We start from the raw sequence: 12844 nt of genomic DNA on the forward strand, positions 1-12844 counted from the left end.
ATTGTGAAAACCACATTTACAAATTTGCTTTGTCGCCGATGTCAAAATTAGGAACACTATTTAGATGACACAGAGCTCTCCTCCTCTCGTCAGAGCTTACGACTGCATGTCGAAGGAGGCAGCGAAGACGGATCTGGGTCTGTCTGCGGTGGGCTGGTCGCTGCTGGAGGCACCGCTGCAGTCTGAGCTGAAGGAATCCAACCCGGTGGAACCGCCGACAAGCATTAAGAATAAATATATAGCCTTGAGGGATTCACAAAAGGTAAGACTGACTGTTTGTAAGAAAGGAGCAGGCTTTCTACAGCACACAAGATTGTTTTATTCTTCATGACTATAAGTCCAAGAAATACAGTATTCAAAGACCAAAACAGAGTTTAACATAACCTTGATTTTTAAAGTTCACAGTGACATTTGTTTGCATGATTGATATGTCTACTTGATTGTCCACATACAAAGTATTGCATATTTCTCGAGAAGAGTGAGGTAGAACTGTTTCAGTGTTCACTTGTCAAAAGCTTGAGGTCATTAGTGATACATTCTCGGTGTATATGCAAATACAACACTGCAATATATAATGAGATACAGTTTAACAATGATGAGTCCAGAGAACATTCCTGAGTCCAGAATAAATTCCAGAGAAACTTACCAACATGGAAAGTCAATTGAGGTAAATGTTGAATCACTTCCATCCTACATACAATTCCCAGCAAAACAGTGTCTCTATTTGTTTGCCTTTTTCAATTCAAAGTTGAATTGAAATAAAAATTCTGTAAATTTCATGCAGAGACAAATGATTAAATAAGAGTTAAATGAAACACAATACAAAACATAAAAAAATCCAACCAAACTGCAGCAAATTTCTCTAATTTTTAAGGAAACCGATGGTGTACATAATCCCTGAAAGCTGCTATGAAAAGTATAAACTATGAACTCGGGTTAAACCAAATGTTTACTTAGAGGGATACAAAATGGCTTCAGAAAAATACAGACAGGAGCTATGACACTGAACTAAGGCTTTTTGGTCTTCATTAGCTGCACTTTTGGCAACCACACTGTTCTACTATGGAAAAAGTTAGCTACAGAACGGTTCCATAATTAGCTATAAATGCAGTTCACACCCAACGAGGCTCTATAGACACTTCTGAACAAACCTGGTAAAGACCTTTAGACATGAATCCCACTACATTTTTAAACAGAAAAGCTTCTAACAGGCACAAAAGGTAACTATGATCTGAATCTATATTATGGTAAATTTGTAAGCCTTTCAGGTGAAATATCAATGTCCCCTTGACAAGACTCATTTAAAGTACATTACGTCGTCAAAATGGAAAAACAAATGCTAGATTTCCTCATGTGTTACGGCTGAGTTTCACAAAAAGACTGCACTGCTTGAGTGAACAGACAGGAGGTCGACTAGTAGAAGTGTGCAAGCAAACAGCAGTATAGTTTACACACTTCTTGCCTGACAAGAGAAGTATGCGTATCGGAAATGTATTATTAATTATTTAGCTAAGAACAGATTTAAAGACCAGTGAGGCTTAATGTGGTCCCTTTGAGGAGGCGGAAGATGAAGAGGAGGGACTATGTGAGGAGGACATGGCACTGAAACCATTTGTTCCTGCCAGAGTTACATTCTGTGACGCCACAGGAGCAGCTGACTTCTGGGCAAACAGCATTCCTGCAATACAGAGATCAGAATGAAGTTAAAACATGATGTAGTGAACGATTAACTGGTCATATTTGTAGAAATGACTGATTCCAAGGTCAAGTTCATTAAGTACTTAATATTCAGAAGAATAAAGGCTTTAGTGCTGCAGTCTACACAATAGAGAAACAGATTAAAAACAGTAAAGACAGTAAAATACAGTAGTATTAAAGGAATGATTCAGCATTCTGGAAAAGACGCTAATTTGCTTCTTGCTGGGAGATAGATGGGCATATTGAAACCATTCAGGCTAGCTTAGCTTAGCATACAGAATAGAAGTGGATGGCCTAGCCTCGCACTGTCGAAAGGAAACAAATCCCATCAATTAACAAATGACATGTTTGTTTAATACGTACCTAAACAGTGTATAAACAACACATTGTGGAAGGAAGTCACTGCTCCAAGCCATGAAATAGTCTGGCACACAACCCCCTCTAAAACCACAACTTGTGTTTTTTTTACACTGCTTTTGTACGGATTAAAATAAACAAGATACAACATGTTAATCACTGAGGTTTACAGGACATGTTTTATCTTCTGACAGAGCCGGGCTAGCTGTCTTTAAACTTAAGCCTGCTTGCTAAACTATTCTTGTAAACCGAGAACTATGAGAGTAAACCGAGATTCTATTATTAAAGTGCGATGTATTGTAAAGTGAAGTCTCACATCTCACAAGAATGAGCGTTGGTTTCACAATGTACATTAAAATTGACTCCAAAGATAACAGAAGATATATATGAATAAATAAAATGATATAAAACTAAATTATAACAAATTTCCTAGCTGCTTCTTTTATTTTATAACACATTAAGGTCAAAACCCTGTTAAAATGTAATTACTCACCTGAGTAAACGGTGCCATTGACCTCCACAGATACACTGATACCGGCTGCTCCATTAGTGGAGATACTCAGAGACAAATCCTGTTTGCTCTCTGTGGGAGAAAAAGAAAATACTCCAATTTATGGACTTTCCGCAAATCATATTAAGCGATGACAGGCCATGCATCATCCCAGCGAAGGCCACTCACCATGTCCATTGTTAAGTTTGAGGTTCATGGGGTTGAAGTGAGACGCAAAGGCCAGGAGGTTTTGTTGGAGGGCCTGCTGCATGAGGCGTTGCTGCTCCTCCGCCATCCGCATCATTTTCTTCTCTGGACCATCAGCTGCAGCTCCTCCGGCTCCTCGCTCGAGCCTCTCTCTGAACTGCTCCAACGTCACAGCTTGTGCCAGCTGCTGCTGCTGCCCCAGGGCCAGAGCCATGGGCAGCCGGCTGGGTAATACAGGGGTTGGCATCTCATCTGATCAGTAAAAAAAAACACAGCGAAAATTATTTTAAACACATTGTGTAATGAGAAGGACAGCACAAAGAAAAAGCAAAGGAAGACAGAAGTTCAAAATATGCCTGAAACATCATCCTGCCTATGAAACCTACATTAATACTGGAAAAAAAAGAAGATAAATCTGCTAAATGTGCAGTAAGATTTAAAGTATTGTAAATCCTGGTTTCTTCTAATTTATTGGTATAAAACAATATGGAATCCAAGGTATTTTTATAATGGTGATCAAAGTACCAACAGGGCTTTTTTGAGACAAGAATGATTTACACACTTTGTTTACGTTAAAAGCATTTTTCGGACGTTATTATTTTGTAATTTGCCCTCATTTATGTACTTTCTTATGTTTTTTTCTTTCATATCAAAAGGCTCAGACACACACACCATTCTCCCATACACTGACTATATGATGTTAGCTGGCTTGTATCTCACTGGTCTTGTTGTTATCTCTATGTATTGTCTCTTGTCTTGCAATAAATACATTTTAAAAAAGAATGATTTACAAAATAAACAAAATCAGGGATACCAGTTTTCTTACACGGCACACAATGCGTCATACCTGCGTTTCTCTTCAGATTAGCGCCAGCGGATGTATTTAGGCCGTTGTGTCCAGTCGGGGTGGCTTGCATGATGGGTGAAGAGAGGAGGGCATGTGAAGCGGAGCTCGGGGAGGTAGAGTAGCGGTATAAGCTGTTGGTGTAGCTGGGACGTCGACCTTCTCTGCGATTACTGTCGATGGCAGCCTGCAGCTCTCCTGGAGAACTCAGACCCTTCTTCTCACACTCAAACGGGTAAAGGTACTTCATATACCTGCAAAAGAAATTTTAAATGTGTCAATTGATCTGGTGCAAACCAGCCCTACATTAAAATAAAGATAATCTGGGTGTAAAAGATCAAACGTTTAATGCATCCATGAAATAGCTTCCCTTTTCCCTGAAAATAGACTTTTTCCACTTCAAAGAGAATGAAAATATCTGTGTTATGAAATGTTTGTGTTTTACTTACTCAAGCTGTGTTCATGTTTAAGGTAACATATATTCTTTAATTACATGTAGAGATAGACACAGCATAAAAACAAGTATGAACTAATGAACTACTGAAAGAAAGATATCAAAGCTGGGCGATTTACTTTACAGAAATTATTTTTAATTATTTTGTTATTTTGCTGCACAAAATGAAAATGTTTGATCATTTAGTAGATGACATAGCTGCCTTCAAGATGAAAAAAAAGTATGGCAAACATAATAGCAAATAATAATGTAACAACTACTAGATAATAAAATAATTTCTCAAAATATAGTCAATATCTCTCATATAAGGTTGAAAATATGTGAATATTTATTAATGTGATAAACTGAATACTGTAATGCAATCATTACCCACATGGCATAACAATACTGAAAAAAAGAATACACCTAATTTATTTGCCAATATTATAATAATTATTGTTCAATCAATTCAAAATAGTATAACCTGTCAACGCAACAGTTTTGGGGCTTTTCTGATAAAAATGAGAAAGACACGTACTGGGTGCGGAGAGTGAAGGCTGCGCTGGTGATTGATGTGGGGAGGTTGAGACCTTTGGTGATCTCCCTCCAGATCTTCTTGTTAATAACCTCCACAAGGCCTCCCTTCTCTGTCACAAGCTTATAAAGCTTGTACAGGTCCAGCACCTGCTTTGCCATGATGGGGATGCGGTTCACAGGAGTTCCTGAATGAGAGAGAGGAGGACACAGACATTCTTTAAATCCAATGAAATGAGTTTATTGTCTTTGACTTCTACTTCTGAGAAGTTGGCATGCAATAAGAGAAGAGGACAAAGGAAAACAAGAACATACTCTGATTTACGCCCCGTAGTCTCTGAGGTTAATTTTAAGTAATATGGCTTAGCATGTATAATCTGCGTGGACTTCTCTAATGAAGCTTATTTCAGATGGATGGGGGTGGGGACAATTCCACAGCAGCTCTGTTGCTGCATCGATTTGAGCGCAGGGGGGGAGGGGGGCTTTAGAGCCAGCAGTGCCTGCCAATCACAGGGATGACAGCTAACCCATGCAATCCCTACTTGGAAGTAAAGCCAATTAAGCAAGGCGGCTAACAGCAATTGTAGAAACAAGATGTATTTGTGCTTAAGATAAACACATGTTACAGACACACAAACATTTACCATGACTGCATCTACTTCTGTTTGACCAAATGTATCTGCACAACTGCTTTAACACATCGGTTAAGACAGTGATGAAAATCTGTTGACCAAGTAATAATTAAATCCATCAGTTGTATATGGAATTTAAAGTGTATATTATTAAAACTAGTGAGTGTTGTTGCATTCACTTGCAGTCATTTCTCAATAGACCAGAAAGATGTCCCACAGCTCCTCACAAAAACAAAAGGATTTGAACGGGCTCTAACTCTGAATCTTACCACGTTTCTGCATAAAGACAAAGAGTTGATCAAGGAACTCCTTCCGTTGTGCGTCATTATCCAGTTCATACAGCTGTAAGTTAAAAAACAAGCTAATCACCTTTTACTCTGTGATTACTTCAGCCATTTTCTCATGTACATGCATCTACTACATCTTCTTACCTTGGCAAAGTCCCTGGACGGTTCTCCTCTTATTTTTCCTCCTTCATTTTCCTCAGCCCAGATGGCATTTCCTCTCTGTAAATACACACATACAGAAAAACATCAGTCAAATGCGTGTCCTCCAGATTGTCCCGCTTGTGCATTATATGATGAGTTTAATGGAGAGAGCATTGCAAAAACACTGGCACGTTTTGTTAGTAATTCCCAACTGCTTATTTCAGACTAAAGCAGATATGGACAATGGATGGTGTTACTTTGTGTGTGTATATACAGTATACATATGTATATATATACACACACAGTATATAAACACTCTCAGGTGTGATAGCATTCCTATATAAAGCTTATCTTCTTTTGTCACATTTTCCTCAAGGACTCTGGACTTTGTGCTTCTCACCGCATGTGTCCAAGCCTACTTTTTTCCCAGCACTGAAACCACTGTTTACTGACAGTGAGACGGTAAACAGCTGGTGTTGTGTACAACTTAAGGCATACTATACTACATCACATTGTGTATTCTATGCTATATTACTGTACTATACCATATGCACTGTATATATCATATCATTTAACTACATTTCAACTTGTATATCATATTGTATATACCATGCTATAGTTGTATATTAATACAGACAAACACTCATTACTTAATCATATTAAATATCATTTTGATGTTACAGGCGGTATCATATTACTCATACCGTTTCCCACTAAAAGTAGCATGTAAATGCAGGGTTTTTAAAAACATGTCTGACTGGAGTCTGGTGGCTTTGAGGAGAGCATATTAAGTGACACATAAGTGTCACATAGCCATGCGCCAGAAATGGGGCAAAAACTAGCTTGTCCAACTGGATCTCATATTTCCATCCCTGCTGATCGGAGCTGGAGCCGATAAATCCCCATGACTACTGCAGAGTCATTAATAGCAATTGTAACCGTTCCCACTAAAAGACAAAAGCCAGATGTTAGTGGGTGTCAGTGGGTTTTTGTCAAGTGGGAACGGGGCTTTGCTTTGCTGACTTTGCAGCTATTAACCACACCTCTGTGTCACTTCACTCGTACTGAACTAGTAGTTTACAGTAAATACTGGATGTGTATACTGGATGCCTTGCAATTTTGAGTTTGCTCTTGTGTGGTTTCCATTTTTATTTCTAGTGTTATTTTATATACTTCTAATTATTTAACTTTTCTCCATTTATCTACTTATATTTCTCAAAGGGAGCGTCCGTTTAAAGAAGAAAAAAGAAAGGTCTCACGCTCATTAGATAGTTTAATGTGACATGTTATTCCTTCATCTCCTCCCCCCTTTTACATGGCAGTTAAAGGTTAAACATGTGAGTGGAGGGCAGTGTGTGTGCAACTGTGTGGAAAAGCCTGCTGAGAGGTTATTGTCCTGCTAACGCACACCGAGAGCTGCATGATGGTATGAAAGTATGAAAATTACACATGGTTGGTAGAACATTCTAAAGAATGGCCTGTCATTACAATTCATTTATTATCCCTTCTATCCTTATTCCAAACTGACATTACAAATAGTAAAAATTAAGGTCTATTGTTGATCTTGTTGCAGCTTATGAAATGTCACAGTTTTCTGCTGTGATATCTATCAGCGGTTTGCTTGCTGAATGCTTATGAGGGCTCACACACCCTTCTGTTCATGCTCTTGTTTTACGTGAATAATGTTATTAAAATAAGCATGTGCATTATCAAAAACAAAATATGTGTTTGCATGTGACAGGATCAAATGCTTGTTTGTCTGTCGTTTTTGTCTTTCATTGTCCCTCATAACAATTTTACTTGATCCTTGCATTTAAATGTATCATGTTGTACTTAAAACGCATTAGCTCATCCACTAAATGTTTGTTGTGGCAACTTAAGTTCACCTGGGGATAATACCAATCACGCCCATTGCATTTAACCTTTTGAGCGTCAAAATACATTGGAACCAATAACTTGTTGGATTCAAATCCAACTGTAACTCTCCTCTTGTTTAGAGTAAAAACACTATTCAAACAAAATGCTGACACACAAAGAGCTACATATAATTCTAACGCAGATGTTCCCCCTCATAAGAGATCATTTGAATATATTTGAAACTATCACATTTTAACCATTATGTTCAGCCAACTGTTTCAGCCATGTATACATTACTTTTAGCTAACCGTTTTAACCATTTATACAATACTTTCATCCAACTGTTGCTTTCACACACTCTAAATCACAACACAGGTTATACAGCTGACTGATGAAGATATTCTGCATTTTCTAAATCGTTTTTTTTTTTATTACTTAATTTAATTTCTACCAATAAATACAGAAGTAAGTTGCTCCTTGGGCTGGGAACCACTGTTTTAATGGACCTCTGTAAACACCAACATTTCCTCTGTAAAAAAAAAAAAAAATTCTGTTCCTGTTTTTAGTTGTTGAACAATATGTAACTGTTTCCACTTAACACATACAACTGCCTCTGTGGTGGCACAGCTGTTGACACATCTAATGGCTTCAGCTTAGAAATGTCTGATAAAAGGACTTCTACTCCCCCAGCAGAGAGCTTATTGAGGTGAAGGTAGATAAACATCCCAGTCTTTTCACCATGAAATGGAAATAAAACCCTTCCCCCTCTTATTGATGAGCAAGTGAGACCTACTGTGGCTCTATTAACAAAGAGCTTTCAGTTAATTGCTCACACATTTTTCACACATTCAGCCCTGGGAATCCTGATAGTATTCAGTATGTAGGTCAGGAAAAGGTTTCTTTTGTTTTGTTAAAAAAGGCTTGTTTTTATTGTGTTTTAAGATGGTGTTATATATTCAAATGACAAATTATCCGGTTAATGCATATTACTAAACACACAAAGCAGTTCTCTAAAAGTATGTCTGTTCAACCAGTCAAGATAAAAACCCAAATAAATGACACTGTATTTGGAATTCCCTAAGAAATACAGAAGCTGCGTTTTATAATGAGCTTGATTAAAATCATTCAGCTGCTCCAGCAGATCAGCAGTGTAAATGTATCACTCTCGTACTGTCAATGTAACCACAGGGGGACCAAAAGTTTAATCCAAATTAAATGATTTGGCCTTTATTCAAACCTAACAAGTCAAGATAATTTATCTGGCCCCTTGCTGTGCGGTAAACTGGGACTGAGAGCAAACAGGGGCCCCTTTCCCCGCCCATGAGACATGTAAGGGTGTACAGTGAGACCGCACACAAGGAGTGAACAATGGCTACCCCGCATGGTGAGGCATGTCCACATCTTCAAAGATGTGTAATTACTGAAAGAAAAAGCTAAAGAAGTTAGAGAGCGAGCTGATTTTAGGATGGAAAGAGAGTAACAAGAGTAAACCTTTACAATAATTTCAACCAGCCACCATTAACTTGCAAGAAGACCCCATTTCAAGCTAACAAAGTGAACATATTTACGTGCATGTCACAAAAACAGCTTCATGCAAACCACTGAAGGAGTCCCGTTTTCAAATTCAAACCCAACAATACCAAAACAAACACAAATGCCATTTAACAAAAGCTAAGCTCAATAATGTTTCCTACAAACTAGTTAGCAATGATAATGAAAAATATAATGCTATTCAGCTAAACTGAACACGTAGGAAGTTAAATAACACAAGCAATCTCTCCTAAATCTTGACTCAAATGGGCCAAAGCAAACGCCTCTCAAACATTATGGTAGAGATGTTTCCTGTGCTTTAAGCGAGGTAAACACAGAATCCAAACTGTGACACACACACACACACACACACACACACACACACACACACACACACACACACACACACACACACACACACACACACACTTTACAACTCGTCACTGTGCTTTCATTAACAGAACAAATGTTCTTCATTGCTCTAGGTGTTGTGTGCTGGTTTGACAAAAGGAAATGCAATTATCTGGCCATATAATGTATTGATTACTTGCAGTTGAAAAAGGGCTGCCATTAGGTGTTGCCAAGCGACGGCTAAATTATGCGAACCTATCCACTGAGCTACGTCAGCAAGGAGGTTTCTGAACGAGCGAGTCGCTCTAAAAGAGCTTACACATTATTTAAACTATTAGAGAACCAGTAACTTTTCCCTCCACATGTTACTTGTACCAAAACACAGGCAACAGAGAGGAAAGAAAAAATATGAGTAACTCTAAATAATGAACGTGAGATGTGTAAAACTGATAGCATATACCAACAGCCCATTCTGCTCCACTGAAAGTATACTGCGAGTAAACTTTATGGGTAGCTGTTTGCTGGTATACTGTGAGGCACTAACCCAGCTGTCCTTCTGGCCACAGGCCGCATTAATCATAATGTATTGTATTGAAGTGGGGCCTTTTTAAGGGTAACGCACACAGAAGAACCAATCAGACTGGTCTCCGTAAAGAAAAAAACATCTCTGAAGGGACCCTCTGTTTACTATCAGTGGTCAAACATATCTGTTGGAAAGCACTCGTAAATACTAACTTTGGGTCTCATTTAAAAGGAGTGCTGTCTGATACAATGAGAAAAGGGTTAATTACTGAAAGGAATCGCTGGGTAAAGGGGCAATTCCTTACAGCAATTAACCCTTGAAGCCAACCGTGTCCATAAATACACGCTTGAGGCCATTTCATTAATCCTTTGCTCTCATTTTGACTTCATCTCTGTGCGGCCTGAACCTGTGGCTTTGAACAGTTAGGATTGGACCAGAGCCAAGACCAATTAGCTCGGCCAGTGGCGGGGTCGCTTTTTCAAGAGTGTGAGAAATGAGGTGCAGCATAGCAGAAGGGGAGATCTCTGGCCTGGCCAGTAATTAAACACTACCAAGTTCGGGCATCTTGCCAAAAGGAAACGCTCCTTCACCCCACATGCGAGAGGACAGGAGGCAGGCCAGGCAGCGGTGAGCCTGACTCTCAGCAGGAAGAAGTCAACAATTAATAGTAAGAGTTAGAACACACACCAGCAAACAGGGAGAGACACAGATGTTCAGTTCTTGAATTGAGGCTCTGGCTACTTCAAAATAAAGTTATAATCACTTTAATATATCTAAGAGTGGACAGAGATATTACAATGGGATTTGTATATGTAATTTAAGAGAGGAAGCGTTCACTATGAAAGATGGAAAACAAAACAGGGAAGAAAAACAATATGGCTAACTTAGATAACTTACTTGTTTCAATGACTCGTCATAGCCCCAGTCAGCGAAGCCATTGGGTGACGTGAAGTTGTGTTGGCCTGCAGGAGACAGAAGCTCCTTCTCCTCATGCTCCTGTTTTATTGCTAAAGGCGGAGACTCTGACATTTGCTTCACAGCAGACGAGAGAGGTGTGGAGTACGGAGTGAAAGGGAAGCCTGCAACCTGCTGGAGTACAGGCTTCTTCTCTTGCTGATGAGGCCCGTCCCCCACATCCTCCTCCTCCTCATCATCATCTTCCTCCGCCCTGTCGTTCTCTTCAGGCTCCACCATTTCCTGTTCCTCCTCATTAGAGTCTTCATCTTCCTCATCTGGATCTTTTCTGCTGAGATGGCTTTTCAAAGCTTGTTGAGCTGCTTGATAAGTCTGTCCATCTGCTTTGCCAAATAATGCGGATTCTAGTCTGGCGCCAGAGGCTCTCGCTGCAACAGCGTGTTGAGCAAACAAGAGCTGGGCGTGGAGAAGATGTTTCTCTTGCAGGTTCATCTCCAGTTTAGCCCCATGTTGTCTCTGCAGCTGCTCCATCACCGCCTCCAGCTTCACCCCGGCATTACTGGACTGTGGACAACCAGCTGAACTGCCCTCCTCGGAAAAGTTTGACTACGGACAAAAACAAAAACAAATTTAAATCACCAACTTAATGAGGAAAATGTCTGATTTTGTGTTTTTGCTTTTATACTAAAAAAAGATTATCCAAAGTTATAAATAAAATAAAAAGGCATTCAACAAGTATAAGAAGGATAAAAGAGACACAGTAACCTAATGTGTTGATTAAATACTACGTATATTGTCTGAATAAAGTTATACATATTTGTTTTAGAATACAAAACACAATGCAAGTCATATAAAGGGAAACTTAAAAAAAAGAAGCCGTCTGGAACTCGGAAAGCACAGTTATGGTGGATTAAAGTGAGACAAAGCTTAATGGCTTGAGACAATAATTACATTGATTTAGTTGAGAATAATTTAGTAGCAGGATAAAAGAATGCTTCTCACCAAGACTTTCTGTATCTTCGCTTTTGTTAAAAGCTACTTAAATATGAAAGGATTAAGAGTTAGGTTATTTCACAAGTATTTTTTTTCGGTTTTAAATGGAAAATTAATTATTCCACAGTACAGCTAATGTGAAAACAAGGCCTACACTAATAAACATGGAAAACGCTTAACCTAATTCGAAAATAAAGCGAAGTTCATTAAGTCTATGAAGGTCAAATGGTGCTGAAAAAGTCTAGATTAATCGCCATTTGCTTTGTTACTGTAACAAACACGAGTAGGCGCGTTACCAGAGAGTCGTCGACACTCACCATTTGCGCCTTCGAGTAATCCATCATCGCCAACAGGTCTTATATCTAGTTTTTCCTTCTTCCCTCCGGCAGAAATGAATCGCATCGCATAATCAGTTTCTTTTTAAACGGAAAAGAAGAGTCCTCTGATCAAATGTGATTTAAAAGCCCCCGTTGTTCGGAGGCCTGAGTGTTCGGAGCTAGAACTGGAGGAGGGGTAAAACTGCTCTGCGCTTTACCTCCCTGGTCACTGCGCATGGAAACTCAAACATCTTTGATTGTCTTTGGCTGAGTGGCCTACACACCCAACTCGCATGAATGAAAGGCCCGCCCCGTGCGTAAAGCTCGTAAAGTGGATTTTCTTTCTGGCATATCTGTGGAACTATACCCACCCACTTCACAAAGATATCCCACCCACTGCTATTATCCTACTGGGTTGGTTATTGAGACAACACGATCTTAACTTTAAAAATATGAAGAAAAAAAAACATTTTAGTCTGGAGCTGCTTCATTCACATTGTAACGCGGGTCTGACCTCAACAGCCACACGACACGTCCCCCCCCTTAAATCAGTTACATTTCACGGCAGAAACATGTTAATTCAGTCTATAAAGTCATAGTTCAGTAGTCATTGTCCTTTTTTTTTTCTTTGGGGGCAGGATTAGGAACATTTCACAAAAGGTGTATAAAAGAGGCCGGCAAAGGTCATCTGTTGGAGGTACTGCAACGAAATGTCCATTTTCATCTCGGTCATGG

General features: G+C 39.2%; 1 protein-coding gene across 1 annotated transcript; it reads right to left on the reverse strand.

Moving 5' to 3' along the window:
- Positions 1 to 1538: 1538 nt before the first annotated feature.
- Positions 1539 to 12136, reverse strand: LOC306698726 (AT-rich interactive domain-containing protein 3B-like; the record flags this gene model as incomplete). The annotated part of the gene is made up of 9 exons (XM_079163183.1): positions 1539 to 1678; positions 2549 to 2638; positions 2735 to 3004; positions 3600 to 3850; positions 4568 to 4751; positions 5465 to 5537; positions 5627 to 5701; positions 10782 to 11405; positions 12110 to 12136. 9 exons carry the CDS (start codon positions 12134 to 12136, stop codon positions 1539 to 1541), a joined length of 1734 nt encoding a protein of 577 aa, XP_079019309.1.
- Positions 12137 to 12844: the final 708 nt, after the last annotated feature.

This window comes from Pholis gunnellus (assembly GCF_910591455.1).
Source record: "Pholis gunnellus genome assembly, chromosome: 7".
Classification (NCBI taxonomy): domain Eukaryota; kingdom Metazoa; phylum Chordata; class Actinopteri; order Perciformes; family Pholidae; genus Pholis; species Pholis gunnellus.